Below are 20118 nucleotides of genomic sequence, written 5' to 3' on the forward strand. Positions count from 1 at the left end.
ATTGCCACTCTTTTGGGGGCATGGAAGCAGTCTACTTCAGCGTACGCGTGAGTGTGGAAAGCTTTCTCGGCTTGGTGTGCTTTGCGTGCTGAATCGCCTTTTTGGGCAGACCCAGGATGGTCTTCAAAAGGGACTGGCATATAATTCCCTTCGAGTGCAGGTGGCCGTGCTAGCTTGTTTTAGGGGCAAACTGGATGGTTCCCCTTTAGCAGCTCACTCCTGATGTGGTCTTCGGCTTCGGCCTCCTCTGCAGCATCCGTGCCCGGCGTGGCATTTGAATGTGGTGCTGCGAGCCCTCCAGGCCCCACCGTTTGAGCTGTTGAATAAGGTTTCTGAGAAGGATCTAACACTTAAGACAGTGTTTCTGGTGACCATTACTTCGGCTAGGAGGATATCTGAAAATCAGGCTTTGTCTTCCAGAGATCCTTTTTTTGCAGTTTTCTGAAGCAGGGGTGTAGATCCGGACGGTGCTGTCGTTTCTACCTAAAGTGGTTTCGGCTTTCCACGTCAATCAGGTGGTTTATCTTCCATCTTTTTGAAGAGAGGATTATCCGGGGGAGTTTGCCTCGCTATGTTTCCTGGACGTGCTTGCTTTTCCCTGGCCTTTCCCACTCAGTGGATGCAGGCACATTGGTTCGCCTTTCCCTGCCTTTCCCACTCATCTGAGCCTCCGGAGTTCTTATTACCTCTGCTTTCCTCACAGCGTTAACAAAAAAAAAAAAAAATGGAACAGAGGTTTTCCTTTGATTCTTCTATGGGACCGGAGCTGTGATACTCGGTCTGGTGAGGTAAGAGTGTTTTCTAACTCCTCCGGGGTGGGCCCGCGATCGGGGCGTTTTTGGCGCGAAACCGCCATTTTGAATTTTCCCGCCGTTTTCGGCGATGGCTGCAGAGAATGTAAAGTACTGTTCCATATCATCAAGCTGATCAATCCATAGACTGGTGGGTTGTGTCCATCTACCAGCAGGTGGAGATAGAGAGCAAACTTTTGCCTCCCTATATGTGGTCATGTGCTGCCGGAAACTCCTCAGTATGTTCTCTATCTCAGCAGGTGGTGGTCACACACAGCAGCAGCTCTGGCTAGGCCTCCAAGCCTAATCCTTAGGTTTTGTTGAGGCCTGGGGTTGAGGGCTCTTTTGAGCAAGTGCAAACCTGGTGGTGCCAGGTCCCTCCTTTTCTCCCCCCTCCCGCTGGCTCCGTTTAAAAAAAAAAATATATATTTTTAAATGTCTTTAAAGGCGTTTAATTCGACGTTTCTTTAAACGTTCATTGCAGCTACTCACTGGGACACCAGTTCGTTGCAGCTCGGAGCGGCAAGCAGGTAATTTTACCTTTTTATAGCGGGCAGGGGGTTCCCCGATTCTTCTCCTCGTGGCAATGGCGTCGGAGGGCGAGGGCGCAAAGGGTCGCTCCCCGGATCGCTGGAGCGCTTCTAGAGGGGATGCGGGGGTTTTACAACCTGATTCGCCCTTGATGGGTGATAGTTTAGTGACCGATGAATGTCCCGGTCGTTCCTCCGGCGTGGCGGTTTTTTCCCGCCATAAACGCCCATCCCCCGCTCCTCGCCTCCGCCATCTTGGCCGGCCACGCGGCTCGGACGGCTTCTTCGGGGCCGCCCTTGAGGTTGGAGACATTAATGCCATGAACGCCCTTAATTTGGGCGACGGCACAAAAGCGGCTAAAGTTAAGCGCCGTTCTTCCCGCGCGGCTCCTTCACGGAGTTTCGCGCCGGACGCCATTTTGGATGCGCAGCATGTCTCTCCCCCGCTATTGCGAGCGCCGGTTGAGAGTGCGTCTAGGGCTGTTGCCCAGGCTGCGGAAGTGCACAGTCTGGGGGGTTTCTCCCCCGAGTTTGTTTTGCTGCTGCATCAGGCTTTCCTCATGCCAAACGCTGCCCCTGCTCCCTCTTCTGATAAAGAGGTTGAGGTTCCCAGAGGTAAACGCCCTCGGGTTGATTTCCAGGCCTTGGAGGACTTTTGTCTCCTCCGATGTAGATGAGGGCAGCGTGTCTGAGGTCTCCCAACGATCCTTTGCGGATTCCTTGGAGGAGATAGATCCCCGCTCGGCTGGAGCGGATGACCCCTCTGCAGCGCGGCTTTTTAGCCCAGAGGATTTGCCCAACCTGTTGTTACAGGCCATGGACACTTTGAAGATTTCCTCTCCGGAGGACGTCTCTCCATCAGCCCCTGTTGGCTCTGCCATTATGCTGGGGACGAAGCGCCCGCCTAGAACCTTCCACGTGCATGATGCCATGCACACCTTAATTGCGGCTCAATGGGATGTCCCGGAAACGAGCCTTAAAGTGGCTAGGGCTATGTCCCGCCTCTATCCTTTGGCTGTGAGTGAACGTGAGGCCTATCTGTGGCCTACCGTGGATTCTTTAATCACTGCGGTGACTAAGAAAACGGCGTTGCCGGTGGAAGGTGGCACGGCCCTAAAGGACGCCCAAGACAGAAGATTGGAGGCGGCCTTAAGGTCGTCCTTTGAGGCAGCTGCTTTAAGTTTTCAGGCCTCAGTTTGCGGCTCCTATGTGGCCAGGGCGTGCCGGACTATGGTGCAGCGGGCTTCCCCCTCGGATCATTCCTTGAGGGCTGATTGGCCGGCCCTGGAATCGGGCTTAGCCTATTTGGCAGACTTGCTGTATGATGTCTGGAGAGCCTCAGCTAAAGGCATGGCTCAGACAGTCTCTGCGCGGCGGTGGCTTTGGCTGAAACATTGGTCTGCTGACCACGCCTCTAAATCCCGCCTGGCTAGATTGCCTTTTAAAGGCAAGCTGCTCTTTGGGGTCGAGCTGGACAAAATCGTGACCGATCTCGGCACGTCTAAGGGCAAGAAATTACCAGAGGTCAGGGCTCGGGTTAGTACTCGTCCCGATACCTCCAGAGGACGGTTGCAGGAAGCCCATCGGTACCGCCCGGGCAAGTCGGGTTCCTCTGCCCCCTCTTCCTTCAAGAGGAATTTCTCCCCCAAGCAGCATTCCTTTCGCAGAGACCGCCGTCCCGGAGGTGCTCCCTCCGGTCCTCCCCCAGGGTCTCGTACCCAATGACGGGGCCTTGGTCCACGCCCCAGTGCAGATTGGAGGACGGCTGTCCTCGTTTCTGGGCGAGTGGACCACTATAACTTCAGACGCGTGGGTGCTGGAAGTCATCAGAGACGGCTACAAGCTAGAGTTCTGCCAACCCTTAAGAGGCGGGTTTGTACTCTCTCCCTGCAAGTCTCCGGTCAAGCTGTGGTAGTGCAGCAGACCTTGGACAACCTGATCCGCCTGGGTGCGGTCGTTCCGGTGCCAAAAAATCAGATTGGCAAGGGACGTTACTCCATTTACTTTGTGGTTCCAAAGAAAGGAGGTTCTGTCCGGCCTATCCTCGACCTCAAAGGGGTCAATCGGGCCTGGAAAGTGAGGCACTTTCGCATGGAGACTCTCCGCTCTGTTATAGCGGCAGTGAAGGCAGGAGAGTTCTTGGCTTCCTTGGTCATCAAGGAAGCGTACCTGCATATTCCCATCTGGCCTCCTCTCCAACGCTTTCTGCGTTTTACAGTCCTGAGACGACACTTCCAGTTCAGAGCCCTCCCTTTCGGGTTGGCTACTGCTCCGCGGACCCTTTCCAAAGTAATGGGGGTCATAGCGGCCTTCCTGCTAAAGGAAGGAGTACAAGTCCATCCTTATCTGGACGACTGGTTGATCCGAGCCCCCTCTTATGCAGAGTGCGGCAAAGCTATGGACCGGGTAATTGCTCTTTTGAGCTCCCTGGGATGGATCATCAACTGGAAGAAGAGCCAGCTGCGCCCGACTCAGTCCCTGGTGTATCTGGAAGTTCGATTCGACACCCAAGTGGGCAGAGTGTTCCTGCCAGACAATCGGATTGTCAAGCTTCAGTCTCAGGTGGACTAGTTCCTAGTAGCCTCTCCTATTCGGGCTTGGGACTACGTGCAGCTGTTGGGCTCTATGACGGCCACGATGGAAGTAGTGCCCTGGGCCAGGGCTCATATGAGACCACTACAGCTATTTCTGCTGCTGCGCTGGACTCCGATGTCGGAGGATTATGCTGTGCGCCTTCCCGTGGACCCAGCAGTGCGCAAGGCGCTGAGCTGGTGGACGCAGACAGACAAGTTGTCTGCAGGATTGCCTCTGGTGACCCCGGAGTGGATTGTCGTCACGACAGACGCCTCTTTGATGGGCTGGGGAGCCCACTGCTTGGGAAGGACAGCGCAGGGGCTCTAGTCTCCTGCAGAGGCAAGTGGTCTATCAACCTCCTGGAACTCAGAGCCATTCGGTTGGTGTTATTGGAGTTCATCCCGGTACTGGTGTTGAAGCCTGTACGGGTCCTGTCGGACAATGCCACGGCTGTGGCCTATATCAACCGCCAGGGAGGTACCAAGAGCGCCCCTCTAGCCAAGGAGGCTATGAGTCTTTGCCAGTGGGCGGAAGCGAACCTGGAGCAGCTTTCAGCGGCCCACATTGCCGGAGTCATGAATGTCAAGGCGGACTTTCTCAGTCGCCATACCTTGGAGCCCGGAGAGTGGCAACTATCTGCTCAGGCGTTCTTGGACATCACGAAGCGCTGGGGCCAGCCGAGCCTAGATCTGATGGCGTCATCGGCCAATGGCCAAGTGCCGCGCTTTTTCAGCAGAGGACGGGACCCTCGATCCCTGGGAGTAGATGCTCTTCTCCAACAGTGGCCGACACAAGAGCTCCTCTATGTGTTCCCGCCCTGGCCCATGTTGGGCAGGGTGCTAGACCGGGTGGCAAAGCATCCCGGCAGGGTAATCCTGGTGGGTCCGGATTGGCCCAGACGTCCCTGGTATGCGGACTTGTTCAGGCTCTCAGTCGACGATCCTCTGCGGCTGTCAGTGGAGCAGGGCCTGTTACATCAGGGTCCCGTGGTGATGGAGGATCCCTCTCCCTTTGGTCTTACGGCCTGGCTATTGAGCGGCAGCGTCTGAGGAAGAAGGGCTTCTCAGACAAGGTCATCGCCACTATGCTGAGAGCGAGGAAGCGCTCTACTTCTACTGCTTACGCCAGGGTTTGGCGTATCTTTGCAGCATGGTGTGAAGCAGGCTCACTTTCTCCCTTCACTGCTCCAATTTCTTCAGTGTTGGCGTTCCTGCAAGAAGGTCTGGAGAAAGGCCTGTCGCTCAGTTCCCTTAAAGTCCAGGTAGCGGCTCTGGCTTGCTTCAGGGGCCGCCTGAAGGGTGTTTCCCTGGCTTCGCAGCCAGATGTGGTGCGCTTTCTCAAGGGAGTTAATCACCTGCGCCCTCCTCTGCACTCAGTGGTGCCTGCGTGGAATCTCAACCTGGTGCTAAGAGCATTGCAGAAGCCGCCTTTGGAACCCTTGTCGAGGGCATCTCTGAAAGACCTGACGTTGAAAGCAGTCTTTTTGGTGGCTATCACTTCAGCCAGAAGAGTTTCCGAGCTCCAGGCGCTCTCATGTCGAGAGCCTTTTCTGCAGTTCACTGAGGCAGGAGTGACTATTCGCACAGTGCCTTCCTTCCTGCCTAAGATTGGTTCTCGCTTCCATGTGAATCAGCAGCTCTGTCTCCCTTCCTTTCGTAGGGAGGACTACCCAGAGGAGTACTCTGCTCTTAAATATCTGGATGTGAGACGAGTCATCATCAGATACTTGGAAGTGACCAATGATTTCCGGAAATCGGATCATCTGTTTGTCCTGTTTGCAGGTCCTCGTAAGGGTCTGCAGGCTGCTAAGCCTACAGTGGCAAGATGGGTCAAGGAAGCCATTGCAGCGGCTTATGTGGCCGCGGGGAAGGTGCCGCCTATCCAGCTGAAGGCTCACTCCACGAGAGCTCAGGCGGCCTCGATGGCAGAGGCCGGATCCGTCTCCTTGGAAGAGATATGCAGGGCGGCAACTTGGGCTTCGGCTCATACATTCTCCAAGCATTACCGTTTGACTGTGGCTGCACGGGCGGAGGCCCGGTTTGGAGCTTCAGTGTTGAGGTCAGGGATTTCTATGTCCCGCCCTGGGTGAGTACTGCTTCGGTACATCCCACCAGTCTATGGATTGATCAGCTTGATGATATGGAAGGTAAAATTATGTATAATCATACCTGATAATTTTCTTTCCATTAATCATAGCTGATCAATCCATAGCCCCTCCCAGATATCTGTACTGTTTATATTCTGGTTGAATTTTAGGTTCAAGTTTAGCCTTCAGTTACTTCAGGAGGACTTCGTGTTCAAGTTCTTCTTTCACTTGGATTCTTCAAGAGTTGAGACGAGTTTGTGTTACAGTGAGCTGCTGCATTCCTCTCCCCTCCGTTTTACGGGGCTGGATTGAGACATAAATTCTGCCGGCACTCCCTCCCGCTTCGTGCGGCTGTAGGGCAGCTTTGTACCCCTCCCGCTTCGGCGGTGTTAGGGTCAGTCAGCTCCTCCTGCGGTTGCGGTTGCAGGATAAGCCAGATCCCCCCGCATCGGCGGGTGTGGTGTCCCTCCCCCGCTCCGCGGGGATGAGCTGGATGGATTCCCCTCCCCCACTTGTGTGGGGATGAGCTGGGTTAATTCCCCTCCCCCGTTTCGGCGGTGGTGAGCTGGGCAGAGTGTCCCTTCGTGGGTGTAATTCTCTAAGTGCTGAGTCCTGCGGATGGAGCTTTGATATCGACATACTGAGGAGTTTCCGGCAGCACATGACCACATATAGGGAGGCAAAAGTTTGCTCTCTATCTCCACCTGCTGGTAGATGGACACAACCCACCAGTCTATGGATTGATCAGCTATGATTAATGGAAAGAAAATTATCAGGTATGATTATACATAATTTTACCTTCCTGGTGTGGCAAGCGTAAATCAGCAGCGGGGCTCTATAAATCGTGCTGTACAGGTGTAAGAGCCGGCCCGAGCATGGCGAGCGATGATTCTTCCCGCTCAGAGCTGGCAGCGGACGTCATTTTGAATTCTCCGCATGACGCGGCCTCCGTTGAGACGGAGAGCCCTGAGCCTGGGGGGGGGGGGGGACCTCGAATTGAGGCTATTCAGGGAGCGGCTAGCCCCGGACGGGATCTGGGTGCCCAGGGCGAGTTTTTCTCCCCTGATTTTGTGTCATTGCATAAAGCATACATGCTGAAAAGAGCTCTCCCTCAAGGGTCGTCTGAGGCCCCTTCTATTGTTTCCCCCCCCCCCCCCCCCCCCCCCGCCCCCCGGTGGATTCTGGCCTGGGACTGCCCGCTGAGGCTATTTTCCTTGATAATTGGCATAAAGAAAAGCGTAGAAAGGCTAATTCCCCTTCAGATTGTGGTGCACCTCCTTCCCCCCCCCTCCCCCCCGTGGTCGGGCTGTGAGGATTCGGAGAGTTCTGTCAGGCCTTCGTGGTCTGAGAAGCCAGAGTCAGGTGCAGAATTACCACAGGATCTGGATGATTTTCCACCGTGATGAGCTGCCAGCGCTTATTTCAGATGCCCTACAGGTCCTTTCTATTGAAGAGCCTGACAGTGGTACGGTCTCCTCTGTGAATCCTAGGATGGCTAGTACCAAAATGCCTGCTCGAGCCTTTCCTTTGCATGACTCCATCCAAGAGCTTATTTCCGCTCAGTGGGCTGACCCCGAGGGACCTTTGAAAGTTTCCAGGGTTATGGAGCAATTATACCCTCTGCGTGAGGAGCATTTGGCTCGCTTTGCAATGCCTAAAGTAGATGCCCTAGTCACTGCGGTGACAAAGAGAACTACCCTTCCCGGTGGAAGGAGGAGTTGCCCTGAAGGATATACAAGACCGTAGGCTGGAAGCAGCACTTAAACTGTCCTTTGAAATTGCAGGTCTTACTGTTCGGGTGTCTGCATGCAGTTGTTATGCTGCTAGAGCCTGCCTGGCGTGGTTGCAACAGGCAGTAGAACAGCCCGGAGATGAAGCGGAGCCCTTCTCGGATGTGGCTCCGCGGCTGGAGTCGGCCTTGTCCTTTTTGGCTGATGCCCTTTAAGATATTGTCAGAGCTTCGGCTAAACAAATGGCAGTAGCAGTGGCGGCTCGCTGTCTTATTTGGCTACGACATTGGGCAGCGGACATGGCCTCTAAGCAAAGGTTGGTGAAGTTGCCCTTTCAAGGCCTTCTATTTGGTGAGGAGTTGGGAAAAAAAAATTGTTAAAGGCCTGGGAGATCCTAAACCCCAGCGCTTGCCCGAAGATAGGCCGAGGCCTTCCTCCAAGGCCAGGCGGTCCACTCCTCTTAGACCTCGCTTCCGTGAAGCTAGAAGGTACCGCCCGGGGCGTTCTGCTGGGGTCGCTTCTCGTGCCTGTTTTTCAGCAGAGGAACTCCTTTCGCTCGGACAAGCGTTCCGCAGCGACCGGCTCTAGGCCTGGAGTTCAGGGGCGACCCTCTCAATGATGGTGCGCCGGCCCCCTCCTCTCTTCCTGTCATCGGAGGACATCTTTCCCTCTTTGCCGAGGAGTGGGCCAATATTTCCTCAGATCAGTGGGTTCTGGACCTGATCAGAGATGGCTACAGAATATAATTCAACACCCCAGTAAGAGACGTGTTTGTGGAATCCCGATGCGGTTCTGCTGCCAAACGGGCGGCGGTAGAGGAGACTTTTGCAAGGTCTGATTCAGTTAGGGGCCGTGTCCCCGGTACCTCCCACCGAACACGGCTACGGCCGATACTCCATCTACTTTGTGGTGCCGCGAAAAGGTGGGTCTTTTCACCCTATTCTGGACTTAAAAGAATTAAACAAGTCCCTGAGAGTGCGGCATTTCCACATGGAAACCTTGCACTCCGTCATTGCTGCGGTACAGCCAGGAGAGTTTCTCACGTCTCTAGACCTGAAAGAAGCTTACTTGCACATACCAATTTGGCCCCCGCACCAGAAGTTTCTGAGATTTGCGGTGTTGGGAAAACATTTCCAGTTCCAGGCCTTGCCTTTTGGCCTCGCCACAGCTCCCCGAACCTTTTCGAAGGTAATGGTGGTAGTAGCTGATTTGCTCAGGCGAGAAGGTATCAGGGTTCACCCGTACCTAGACGACTGGCTCATCAGAGTAGACTCTGTAACAGAGAGCTATCGAGCTACAGCCAGAGTGGTCTCAGTACTTCAATCTCTAGGCTGGGTAGTCAATATGGCCAAAAGTCACCTGACCCCCTCGCAATCTCTAGAATATTTGGGGGCCAGGTTCGACACAGACTCGGGCTATGTATACCTACCCGAGCTAAGGCGGTGCAAGCTTCAGAATCAGGTCCGTCTGCTCCTGAGGATGCCCTGCCCGCTAGACATTGTCCAGCTGCTGGAATCGATGACAGCCACATTGGAAGTGGTGCCCTGGGCGAGAGCGCACCTGAGACCTCTACAGTATTCCCTATTTCAAAGATGGTCTCCAGTTTCTCAGGATTATCAATGCAGACTTTCTTGGCTCCCTGCGGCCCGACTCAGCATGGAGCGGTGGCTCTCGGACATCATGCTGTGGCGAGGAATGCTGCTGGCGCTCCCCGATTGGTGTCTAGTAGTGACAGATGCCAGCCTGAAGGGCTGGGGCGCACATTGCAAGGGGAAGCATGCCCAGGGTCTATGGACACCCGAGGAGTCGGAGTGGTCTATCAACCGCCTGGAGTTGAAAGCGGTGTTTCAGGCGCTTCTGGCCTTTCAAGTGACCCTGGAAGGATTGGCTGTCAGAATGATGTCGGACAACACGACAGCAGTGGCCTACATAAATCGACAAGGCGGCACTCAGTGCAGAGCACTGGCTGCGCAGGCCGAACAGATTTGCCACTGGGCCGAGCTGCATCTTCAGTTTCTGTCTGCAGCTCACATTGCAGGTCAGAGCAACGTGCAAGCTGATTATCTAAGCAGGCATCAGATCAATCCAGCAGAATGGGAACTAGCAGACGAAGTATTCCTGCAGATATGTGCCAAATGGGGCAAGCCCGTGATGGATCTTATGGCGACAAGTTCAAATGCCAAAGTCCCGTGCTTCTTCAGCAGACTGAGAGATCCTCGCTCGGTAGGGTTGGATGCCTTGACTCAGCCCTGGCCTCCGGGCCTACTATATGTGTTCCCTCCGTGGCCCTTGATAGGGTGCGTGCTCCTGCGGATTTGGCTACACCCAGGAGAAGTGGTCCTCATCGGCCCGGATTGGCCCAGGAGGCCTTGGTATGCGGACCTCCGACAGATGCTAGTGGAGGCTCCCCTTCCTTTACCTCTGGTACCGAACCTGTTGTCACAGGGTCCGGTAGCCATGGAGGACGCCTGCCGCTTTGGTCTTATGGCATGGCGATTGAGAGGGCGTAATTGAGGGATAAAGGCTATTCAAACAGTCATTTCCACTCTCCTGCAGGCCCGCAAGCGTTCCACTTCCATGGCTTATGCCAGGATTTGGCGCCAGTTTGAGTCTTGGTGTGCTTCAAAAGCGATCACACCCATGCGGGCTCCTGTCTCGCCGATTCTGGACTTTTTCAGGATGGTGTACAAATAGGCTTGGCCTATAATTCCCTGCGGGTGCAAGTGGCAGCGTTGGCCTCCCTTCGTGGTAAGGTTGAAGGCGTGTCTTTAGCTGCTCATCCAGATGTGGCACGGTTTCTTAGTGGGGTGCTTTGGCTCCGGCCTTCCGTGCGAGCACCCTGTCCAGCTTGGAACCTGGGGCTAGTTTTGAAGGCCCTGCAGGCTTCTCCTTTTGAGCCACTTCGGCGAGCGTCGGAGAAAGATTTGACACTAAAGGCCATTTTTCTGGTGGCCATTACTTCGGCGAGACGGGTGTTAGAGCTCCAGGTGCTGTCCTGTAGAGACCCATTTCTGCAATTCTCAGAGTCCGGGGTCACAGTTTGGACCGTGCCTTCCTTCATGCCTAAGGTGGTTTCAGCGTTTCATCTAAACCAGCCTATTTTCTTGCCCTCCTTTGATAAGGAGGAGTTTCCAGAATCTTTTGGGCAGTTGCACCTGTTGGATGTGCGCAGGACTCTGCTGCAGTATCTGCGAGTTACTATCTCTTTCAGGATCTATGATCATCTGTTTGTTTTGCTATCAGGTCCTCGCAGAGGGTCTCCAGCTTCTAAAGCCACTATTGCCCGCTGGCTCAAAGAAACTATCTTTTCAGCTTATCTGCTTGCCGGCCGGTCTCCGCCTGTAGCCTTTAAGGCGCATTCTACCAGAGCGATTTCTTCCTCTTGGGCTGAAACTGGAGCACTCTCTCATCAAGAGATATGCAGTGCAGCAACATGGGCTTCTAAGCTTTCTTTTGCCTGACATTACAGGCTGGATGTGGCTGCTAGGAGGGATGCGCGTTTTGGAGCACAAGTGCTAGCGCGTGGTGTGACCTGTTCCCACCCTATATAGGGATTGCTTTGTTACATCCCATACGTAATGGCTTCATCTGCTTGATGACAAGGAAGGGAAAATTAGGTTCTTACCTTGGTAATTTTCTTTCCTTTAGTCATAGCAGATGAAGCCATGAGCCCTCCCTGTATGATTGTCTGTATGCTGTAAATCTGTTTCAGGTTCTGTTCTTGTTTCCTGAAGTTCCTTCCTTGGGAGAAAGTTGGAAAACAGTCTTCAGGATTCATGTTCACTTATAGGAGGATGAGTCCATTCCCTCCAGGAGGTTGCGTGTATCCCCTCCAGTTATACAATGAGGACGAGTTTATTCCCTCCAGGAGGATGTGTTCATTCCCTCCTTTTGAGTTCATGCCCTTGTTAAGGGGCCATCGTTCGCTGTGAGGAAAGCTCATGTTATTCCCATTGCGGTTTGCCATACTGCTTTGGAAGCTTCAAATACTGAAGAGGCAGTGGAGCTGGCTGGCCATTAGGCACTGACAAGTTGAGTGCTCTCTATCTCCCCCTGCTGGTTGATGGACACAACCCATACGTAATGGCTTCATCTGCTATGACTAAAGGAAAGAAAATTACCAAGGTAAGAACCTAATTTTCCCTTTTTAATCTGTTGTGGCAAAATGCTAAGTAGTATGCTAAGTAGTAGTAGTAATGAATTCCATAGAGCTGGTGAAAGAAAATAAAAAGCCAGCATACGCTTGTGTTTCCACCTTGTCCCATACAGTGGGGGTAGAACCACTGTTAACGATAAGTGAGCGAAGAGTGCGATCGGTGTAAATGGAATAGTTTATGCAGCAAGATAGGATGGAATAGCAGTATGAAGGGCCTTGTGTGTCAAGGTTAGGGTCTTAAATTTAATTCTGTATTCAATTGGAATCCAGTGAGGGCATTGCAAGAGAGGAGAGGCCCTATCATATCTACTGTGTATCCAGTCTTATCTAGACACTTGCAATGCATTTGTTGAGGCAGGATTAACCCTTTGGAGAGCCCTGGTGGGACCACATTATATAAACTTCCGTAACAGTATTCCTGCATTGTCCATACAATGTCATTAAAACTGCATATCTGTGTTTATTCTGGACTTCTTACTCTGATTTCTTATTTCAGAATTTACTGTAATCTGCAGAATAATGGATGACTACGCGAAGATAGAAAAAATCGGCGAGGGTGAGTGTTTTTTCTTCTAGATTGATAGTGGACTTCTATAGGTATTTTTTACAGGCATTCTGTTAATGCTTTTAAATGAAAATAAGGTAAAATTGGAAATGCCTCAGAGGGATGTTCTTTTTATCTTTCAAAAGTTATCAAGTGGCTTAAATGCCACAAGGGCAATGATACATGAACCATTGGGGGTGGGTGTGTTTGCAATGATATTGGATATCCCGTGTCATCAAATGAAAATGAGCAGAAAAAAATTACATTAGTCTTCTAACCAAGTTCTCCCTGAGTGGCGAAGAAGAAACTGACTTTTAGAGCTGGGATCTGAAAACTGAATCACTTGCACAAATTACCTGGATGGTTGTGTAATGCTAAAAAAACCCAACACCCCTCCCCCCCCTCCTCCTGTTCTTTCCGACGATGGGGTTGCGGTCTGCTCGTGTACCATTCGGGGACACATTTTTCCTGTATTACAGAGTGGCCAAGATTACATCAGACCACTTGGTCTTGGATATTATCAGAGACGACGACAAATTAGTTCTCCTCTCAAATTGCAGATTTTTTTTTTCTTAGCATCCTTGTGGAAAGCCTTGAATAAAAGAGCTACAGTGCATTCCACTCTAGTTTCTGAGATTTGGGATAGATTGTGCCGGTTCCACCACATGAGCAAAGGTGGGGTAGTTCATATATTTTATGGTGCCCAAAAAGGGAGAAACCTTTTAGCCGATACTCAACTTCAAGAAACTCAGGTTTCTTTGATTCTGGCATTTCTTTATGGAAATACTACTCTCCATAATTTTATTTTTAAAATTTCTGACCTGTTTAAACCTACACAGCTTACAGAAAATGCATGCATAATAAAACAATCCTATCCAAATACATAAGTCATATCAATTAATCCACTCACCCAACCACCATCTGACATCAATACCACTAACAACCTTTGTAGTCTGCTTTTGCCCTATGTGACTGCCCAAAGAAAAATTCCAGACTTTGTTCTGCCCCCATATTCATGGAGGTAGGATGCTTTTGTGTCCTGTGCTCTTTATATGGGATATGACTACAAAGTGATGTAATTGTAGTTCTCTTGTGATAGGCTCTTCCTTATCCTAAGCAGCAGATGAATCCAGGAACTGGTGGTGGTTTGTGTCCATCTACCAGCCGGTGAAGATAGAGATTACAGAGTTGAAGACGGTGATACTAGACAGCGAGCTCCTCCTTCAACCATTATCACATAAGTACATAAGTATTGCCATACTGGAACAGACCGAAGGTCCATCAAGCCCAGCATCCTGTTTCCAACAGTGGCCAGTCTAGGTCACAAGTACCTGGCAAGATCCAAAAACAGTACAATACAGTTTATGCTGCTTATTCTAGAAATAAGCAGTGGATTTGCCCCAAGTCCATTTTAGTAATGCGCTATGGACTTTTTTCTTTTAGGAAGCTATCCAAACATTTGTTAAACCCCCGCCATTATCACATTTTCTGGCAACAAATTCCAAAGTTTAATTGTTAAGTGAAGAAATGTTTTCATTTTCTCTGATTTGTTTTAAATTTACTACTTTGTTAGCTTCATTTTGTGCCAACCTGGTTCTAGTATTTTTGGAAAGAGTACACAATGTTTTGAGTTGTGGTGACCAGAATTGAACACACCTGCAGGTGGTAGATGGCATCTCAGCAGCTTCTGGATTTGTCTCCTAGGTCAACTCTTGGGCCTTTGAGCCTGGAGGGATGTTTGGTTGGATGACAAGCTTTGGAGGCATACTCGGATATCTGGGTCCCTGCCTCACCCTGTGGACGCGTTTCTCTCCAATTCTTCTGTCTCTTAGGCTGTAGCTTTTGTCACTTGTAAAAAAAAATGCTCAGCTTTTAACAAAAAAAAAACGTCTTGTGACGTTGAATCGATCAGCTGTGCTTCTACACTGCTGGTAGTTATTTGGGCTGAACCGCTGGCTGCTTCCCTCACTCCTTGCTGGGAGCAGGTGCGGCGCTTCTCTGGTGGTTTTTTTTTTTTGGGGGGGGGGGCACTTTTTTCTCCCTGGGGGGGGGGGGGGGGGAAGTGCAATCATGGCAACGGAGTCTATGGAGCATGCAGGCCGACAACGGTGTCTGTCTCACCGGGTGTGCTGAGGTGCTTTCCAGTTCTGTTGAGGGCCTGTTTCCGGAGCGATTTGACCTGCGCCCTGGTATTGGGGGTGCGCACGGCCATTTTCCTGCGCTTTCTGACACTGTTCCCACTGCGCAACTGTTGGTAGCTGGGGAGTCATCCCGCCCTGCTTTTAGCCTACATGTGGTAACTTTGGGGGGGGGGGAGGGGAGGTGTTTCTGCTCCTGGGGAGCAGCCTGCAGGGTTTTCTGCTCTGCCTTCGTGGGCGTCCGATTCAGGGGATTTTTTTTCTCCCTGGATTTTGTTCTGTTACTCCATGAAGCATATTTACTGAAGAGGTCTTCCCTGTTCTCATTTTTCTGTTGCCCCTCCCTTAAGGACTCCTGGAGGATCCGGTTTCCAAATGCTGACTGATCTCTCCAGGCTTGGACGTGGGGTTATTGTGACCTCTTTCTGGGCCCTTGTCTGTGGCGATGGGCTCAGGTGGTCCTTATGTCCATCCTGGGTGGAAAGAGGGCGAAGTGACCCAGGCTGATGATCCTTCCGCAGTCTGCCTTTTCCACCAGGATTAGCTCATCTGCCAGGCTCTGGAAGCTTTGAACATTGAGATTCCCGAAGTGCAGACTGCGGCTACTGTCAATCCCAAGATGGCCAGCACTAGGAAGCCTAAGACCTTTCCAGTGCATGCCGCCATTCAAGAGCTTATTCTGGCCCTGTGGTCTGATCCTGATGGAAATTTGAAGGTAGCCAAAGCTATGTCACCTGTACCCGGTTGCAGCAGAGCAGGCGGAGAAACTGGCTCTGCAGAGAATGGATGCCTTAGTTATGGCGGTGACTAAGAAGACTACCCTCCCTGTGGAGGGTGGTGTAGCCTTGAAGGATATGCAGGACCAATGTCTGGAGGCTTTTTAAGCATGCCTTTGAGGTCTCTGCACTTTCGTTGCAAGCATCTATCTGTAGTTCCTATGCCGCCAGGGCCTGTCTTAGCTAGTTGCAACAGACCTTGGAGCAGGAACCAGCTAAGTCAGGTTCTGACCCTTGTAGGTTCCTTGTCCCGCATAGAGTCGGGGTTAGCCTATCTGGGAGATTCCCTTTTTGATCTGGTAAGGACTTCGGTCAAGCAGATGGCCTTGATGGTCTCTGCTTGATGGCTTTTGTGGCTTTGGCATTGGGCAGCAGATTTGGCATTCAAGCAGCATCTGACATGTCTTCCCTTTCAGGGTTAACTTCTTTTTGGAGAGAAGTTGGAAAGGATTGTTAAGGATTTGGGAGATTTGAGTCTGAAGCTTCCTGAGGACAAGCCCAAGTCTTTGTCGTGAGGAAGAGGGTCCTCTAGACCTCATCTCCGGGAGGCTCGATGTTACGGCTTGGTGGTTTCTGGGGCTTTCCAGCGCCCTAGATTTCAGCAGCGCTCTTCCGGTTGGAGTGATAAGTGCCCAGCGAATGTTGCATCATGGCAGGGTGCCCATTCTCAATGATGGGGTGCAGGTTCATTCATCTGGGTCCCAGGATAGGGGGTCGGCTGACCCTCTTTTACGAGGAGTAGACCAAAATCACTTTAGACCAGTGGGTCTTGGACATTATCTGGGAAGGTTACTGGCTTGAGTTCTCCTCTCCTGTAAGCGAGGTGTTCCTGGAGTGCAGGTACACCGCAACTGTCAAAAGGGCGGTGGTCGAGACCATGTTGCAGTCCCTCCTGGACCTGGGGGCGGTGGTTCCTGTCCCACCTTCAGAGCTTCGTGCTGGGTGGTGGTCGATCTATTTTGTCATGCCTTAGAAGGAGGGGTCCTTCACCCTATCTTGTTCTGAGAGAGCTGTCTCTCCCTTTAAGTCTTCGTTACTTAAAACATTTTTCTTTTTTGCAGGAAGATTTAAGAAGGTCCTGGCTTACAAGTCTTCAGGTTGCATTATTGCCCTGCTATAAGGAGCGCTTATCAAACTCCGCTTCTACTGCTCATCCTTTCTGGAAGGAGCCATCCATCTTAAACCACCTCAACATTTGATCTGTCCTGCATGGAATCTGAATCTTGTTCTAAAGGCCTTGCAGAAATCTCCCTTTGAGCCATATTAGAAAGCTACTTTGAAGACTTCAATGAAGGCTGTTTTTTCTGGTGGCTATTATGTCATTGTACTAATATCTGGGAGTATAATTCCACAATTTTCATCTGGTATACAATTCACTCTAATAATACCAAACCAGATTTTTATTCAAAATAAAAACCCTTTGGGGCGCATTTCAGATATGTAGGCCTTGTCCTTTAGGGACCTGTTTCTTTGCTTTTCGAAGGCAAGAGTTTCCATACGAATGGTTCCATCTTTCTTGCCAAAAGTTTGTCACCCTTCCTTTTAAAAAGGATCAGTCTGGGAAGGATTGTCATGTTGCGGGGTTTGGATGTTCTCTGGGTTCTTCTTTTGATATTTGGAGGCTACTAGTGACTTGTACTGGACAGATCACTTTTTGTGCTCTTTGCAGGCTCGAATAAGGGTAATGCGACCTATAAGGCTATGATTGCATGGTGGATTCGGGAGACCATTTATTTTGCCTACATTCTTTCGTGTAAGCCTTTGCCTCTATCTTTGAGAGCCCACACTACTCGGGCTCTTTCTACTTCATGGGTGGAGTCTCGAGTCTTTTCTCTTGAAGAAATTTGCAGATCAGCTTGGTCCTCCTTGCACAAATTTGCCAAGCACTATTGGGTGGATGTTGCAGCTCGCTAAGAGGTAGCCTTTGGATTGTCTCTTCGGCTGTTTTCCCTGCATAATTGAGGACTGTTTGCTACATCCCATTATTTTCTGGATTCATATGCTGTTAATGACAAAGGAAAAATTCTTACCTTGATAATTTTCTTTCCTTTAGTCACAGCATATGAATCCAGAAGACTGCTCTCGATAATTCTCGATAATTTCTGCAATTTGGTTTCTCTGTTCAGGTTCCTGTTTCATGTTTGCATTGCTTCAACACCTTTGCCATGTTTCTCTCCCTTTATTACTTTTTTGAATAAGGTCTCCTTTGTTACTTTTTGTGAATAGACTTCCTTTGGACACCATCTTTGAGAGGCCTATTCGGTTTTCTTACCAGTGAGGAAGAAGTAAGGCTTGTGCTGTTGCTGTATTATGATTCCTTCCATCTGCTTTCTTACGATAAATACTACAGGATCAAAATGCATACAGTCCTATATAACAGAGCAGTGCCTGTTCTCTATCGCCACCTGCTGGAATATGGTCATAACCCACAAATTTCTAGATTCATATGCTGTGACTAAAGGAAAGAAAATTATCAGGTAAGACATAATTTTTCCTTCTAGGTTGTTGACTATGAAATTGTGACTTTTTAAAGTTTGTAGGCTTATTTAGTTTTGTATTTCCTGGTGACTGTCCAGCTTCTTGGTTTTGTAATCTGCATAGAACTGCAAGGTTGACTGTGGAATAGAAATTACATACTACCTTCCTATTTTAGGTACTTATGGTGTTGTGTACAAAGGTCGTCACAAGTCTACAGGCCAGGTTGTTGCTATGAAGAAGATTAGATTAGAGAATGAAGAAGAAGGTGTTCCCAGTACTGCCATCAGAGAAATTTCTCTTTTGAAGGAACTTCGACATCCAAATGTGGTTTGGTATGTTCGTACACTGCTTCTGTAGCCTTGTCCTACTATGGTAACATTGTTTTGTCGAATGAAAGCTAACAATAATTTAGTACTAGCAAAAAGACAACTTGCTTAGGAGCCTCCTGAATTGTGTGTAGTGGGCTGAGGGAAGAGTAGTGGTGGTGTGCACTGTCCTGGCTTTCATTTGAATGCCTTCATTGGCCAACTTGACCCATCCAATATTGTAGGCTTTGATTCCCTACTTTGCGCAGGCCAAAATCATTTTGGAAACAAGTTTAGGTTTCATATTTTCTATAGTGACTTTTAGGAGAAGGACTTTTTTTCCCCACTCTATATTTCTAAGGTTGAAAAGAAAACATGTTAAAGGTATGACAGCCATGTTTATTGATGTAGCTGCACACTAGTTTTTTTTTACTTCTTTTGACATAGATGTATCAATGTTCCTAATTCTCCAAACTAGTTATTGCCAGTGTTCATTTTAAAGTATCAGCATTGCAACTGTTTTAAGTGATCTTTAGATTTTATTTTTTTTATTGTCCACAACTTTAGCAAATGAGCAGTAATCTGTTGCCAAAAGCAAGTTATTGGCAGTAACATTCAATGTGTGTGTGTCTCAGTGAGCTACTAGAATAAATGGAGTGTAGAAATCTTTTGGTTCTGCTGAATATTTTTTTCTTTTCAAAAATCTTTTTGCCATACCTCATTGTGCCTAAAGGAAGTGCATAAATATTTCTTTAGTCTTCAGGATGTGCTAATGCAAGATTCAAGACTGTACCTTATCTTTGAATACCTACCTATGGATCTGAAGAAGTACTTGGATTCCCTTCCTTCTGATCAGTTTATGGACCCAATTCTTGTTAAGGTAAGGATAGATGCCTGCAAAAATGTAGATTTTCTGTGTGTTTAAGAATAGACATTGTTGAAGGGGCGGAGCAAGATGGCGGCAGCAGAATCGAACCGTGGGTGAACCTCTGGTAACGCTGTGTTTAAACCCATTCCTCCTGGAGTATTTACTTACTAAAACTTTTACCTCTAAGTTTGCCGCGATGCCACATACCAAGAGGAAGGGTCTTGTAAAAACTGGAGCCCAGCCGGTTTTAACTTCTACTCCAACACAACCTACTAGTGAGGGATTCCTCGCGAGAACCCCTGTAACGACGCCGGGAAGCCCCGCTGAGCTCGTTGCCCGAGGAAGAGCCGAGCTCTTGGCGCAGGACGTTTCGTTGTCCCCTCCGGCGCGCCCACCACCACCGCAACCGGCTGTGCTCGATGATGGAGGTGTAGCCCTATACCGCGAAGACGGGAGAAGAGAGCTACACCTGGGCCCCCACCTCGATGTCGCAACCGAGGCCTCTAAAACAACGATGGCTGAGAGTAAGGCACAGAGACTAGGAACATCTCAGATCTCCTCGCCTGCGGTGACGCTTGAAGCAATTTGGGAAACTCTGCAGACGGTGATGATATCAACGAGTAAAATCGAACCGTTAGTGAGTAATGTAAAGGAATTAACTAATGCATTTTCCTCTATGAAAGAAGAGGTTTCTGAAAAGATTAAGATTTTGTCAAATGAAAATTCTAAATTGAAGGAAACTTCGGTTAAATTAATACAAGATAATATGCTGATTCATAACAAGTTGGAATACTTTGAAAACTATAACAGGAGGCTTAATTTACGTTTTTTGAATTTTCCACGGACTTCAACATCTACACCACTGGAAACCTTTAAAAGGTATTTGGTGGAAAACTTAAAATTTTCCCTGGAAAACCTGCCTCCAGTAAATAAAATTTATTATCTTCCTACAAAGAAAGTTGGGCAAAGGTTGGATCAATTGGAACTAAATGTTTCAGAATTGCTGGAAACTTCATTGTCTGATGTAACCGAGCAACAAACATTGTTGGTTTCATTTGTATTTTCCCAAGATTTAGAACTTGTTAGGAAGATGGCTTTGAAGAATATACAAAATCTATTCTATGGAGAGAAAATCTGGGTAT

The 20118-nt window shown here is 49.6% G+C and overlaps 1 protein-coding gene across 4 annotated transcripts in view; it reads left to right on the top strand.

Annotated features, from left to right (window-relative positions):
• The window catches only part of CDK1 (cyclin dependent kinase 1), a 56490-nt gene that overhangs the window by 12858 nt on the left and 23514 nt on the right, over positions 1-20118 (top strand). For 3 of the 4 annotated variants that reach the window (XM_030204835.1, XM_030204831.1, XM_030204833.1), the window contains exons 2-4: positions 12364-12423; positions 17979-18135; positions 18865-18988. In XM_030204835.1, the coding sequence (XP_030060695.1) occupies positions 12387-12423; positions 17979-18135; positions 18865-18988 (318 nt within the window). In that variant the 5' untranslated portion in view covers positions 12364-12386. Of the gene's footprint in view, positions 1-9242; positions 9259-12361; positions 12424-17978; positions 18136-18864; positions 18989-20118 lie in introns of those variants that run through there. The other variant, XM_030204832.1, reaches the window with a different exon arrangement.

Source organism: Microcaecilia unicolor, chromosome 5 (genome assembly GCF_901765095.1).
Source record: "Microcaecilia unicolor chromosome 5, aMicUni1.1, whole genome shotgun sequence".
Taxonomy (NCBI): domain Eukaryota; kingdom Metazoa; phylum Chordata; class Amphibia; order Gymnophiona; family Siphonopidae; genus Microcaecilia; species Microcaecilia unicolor.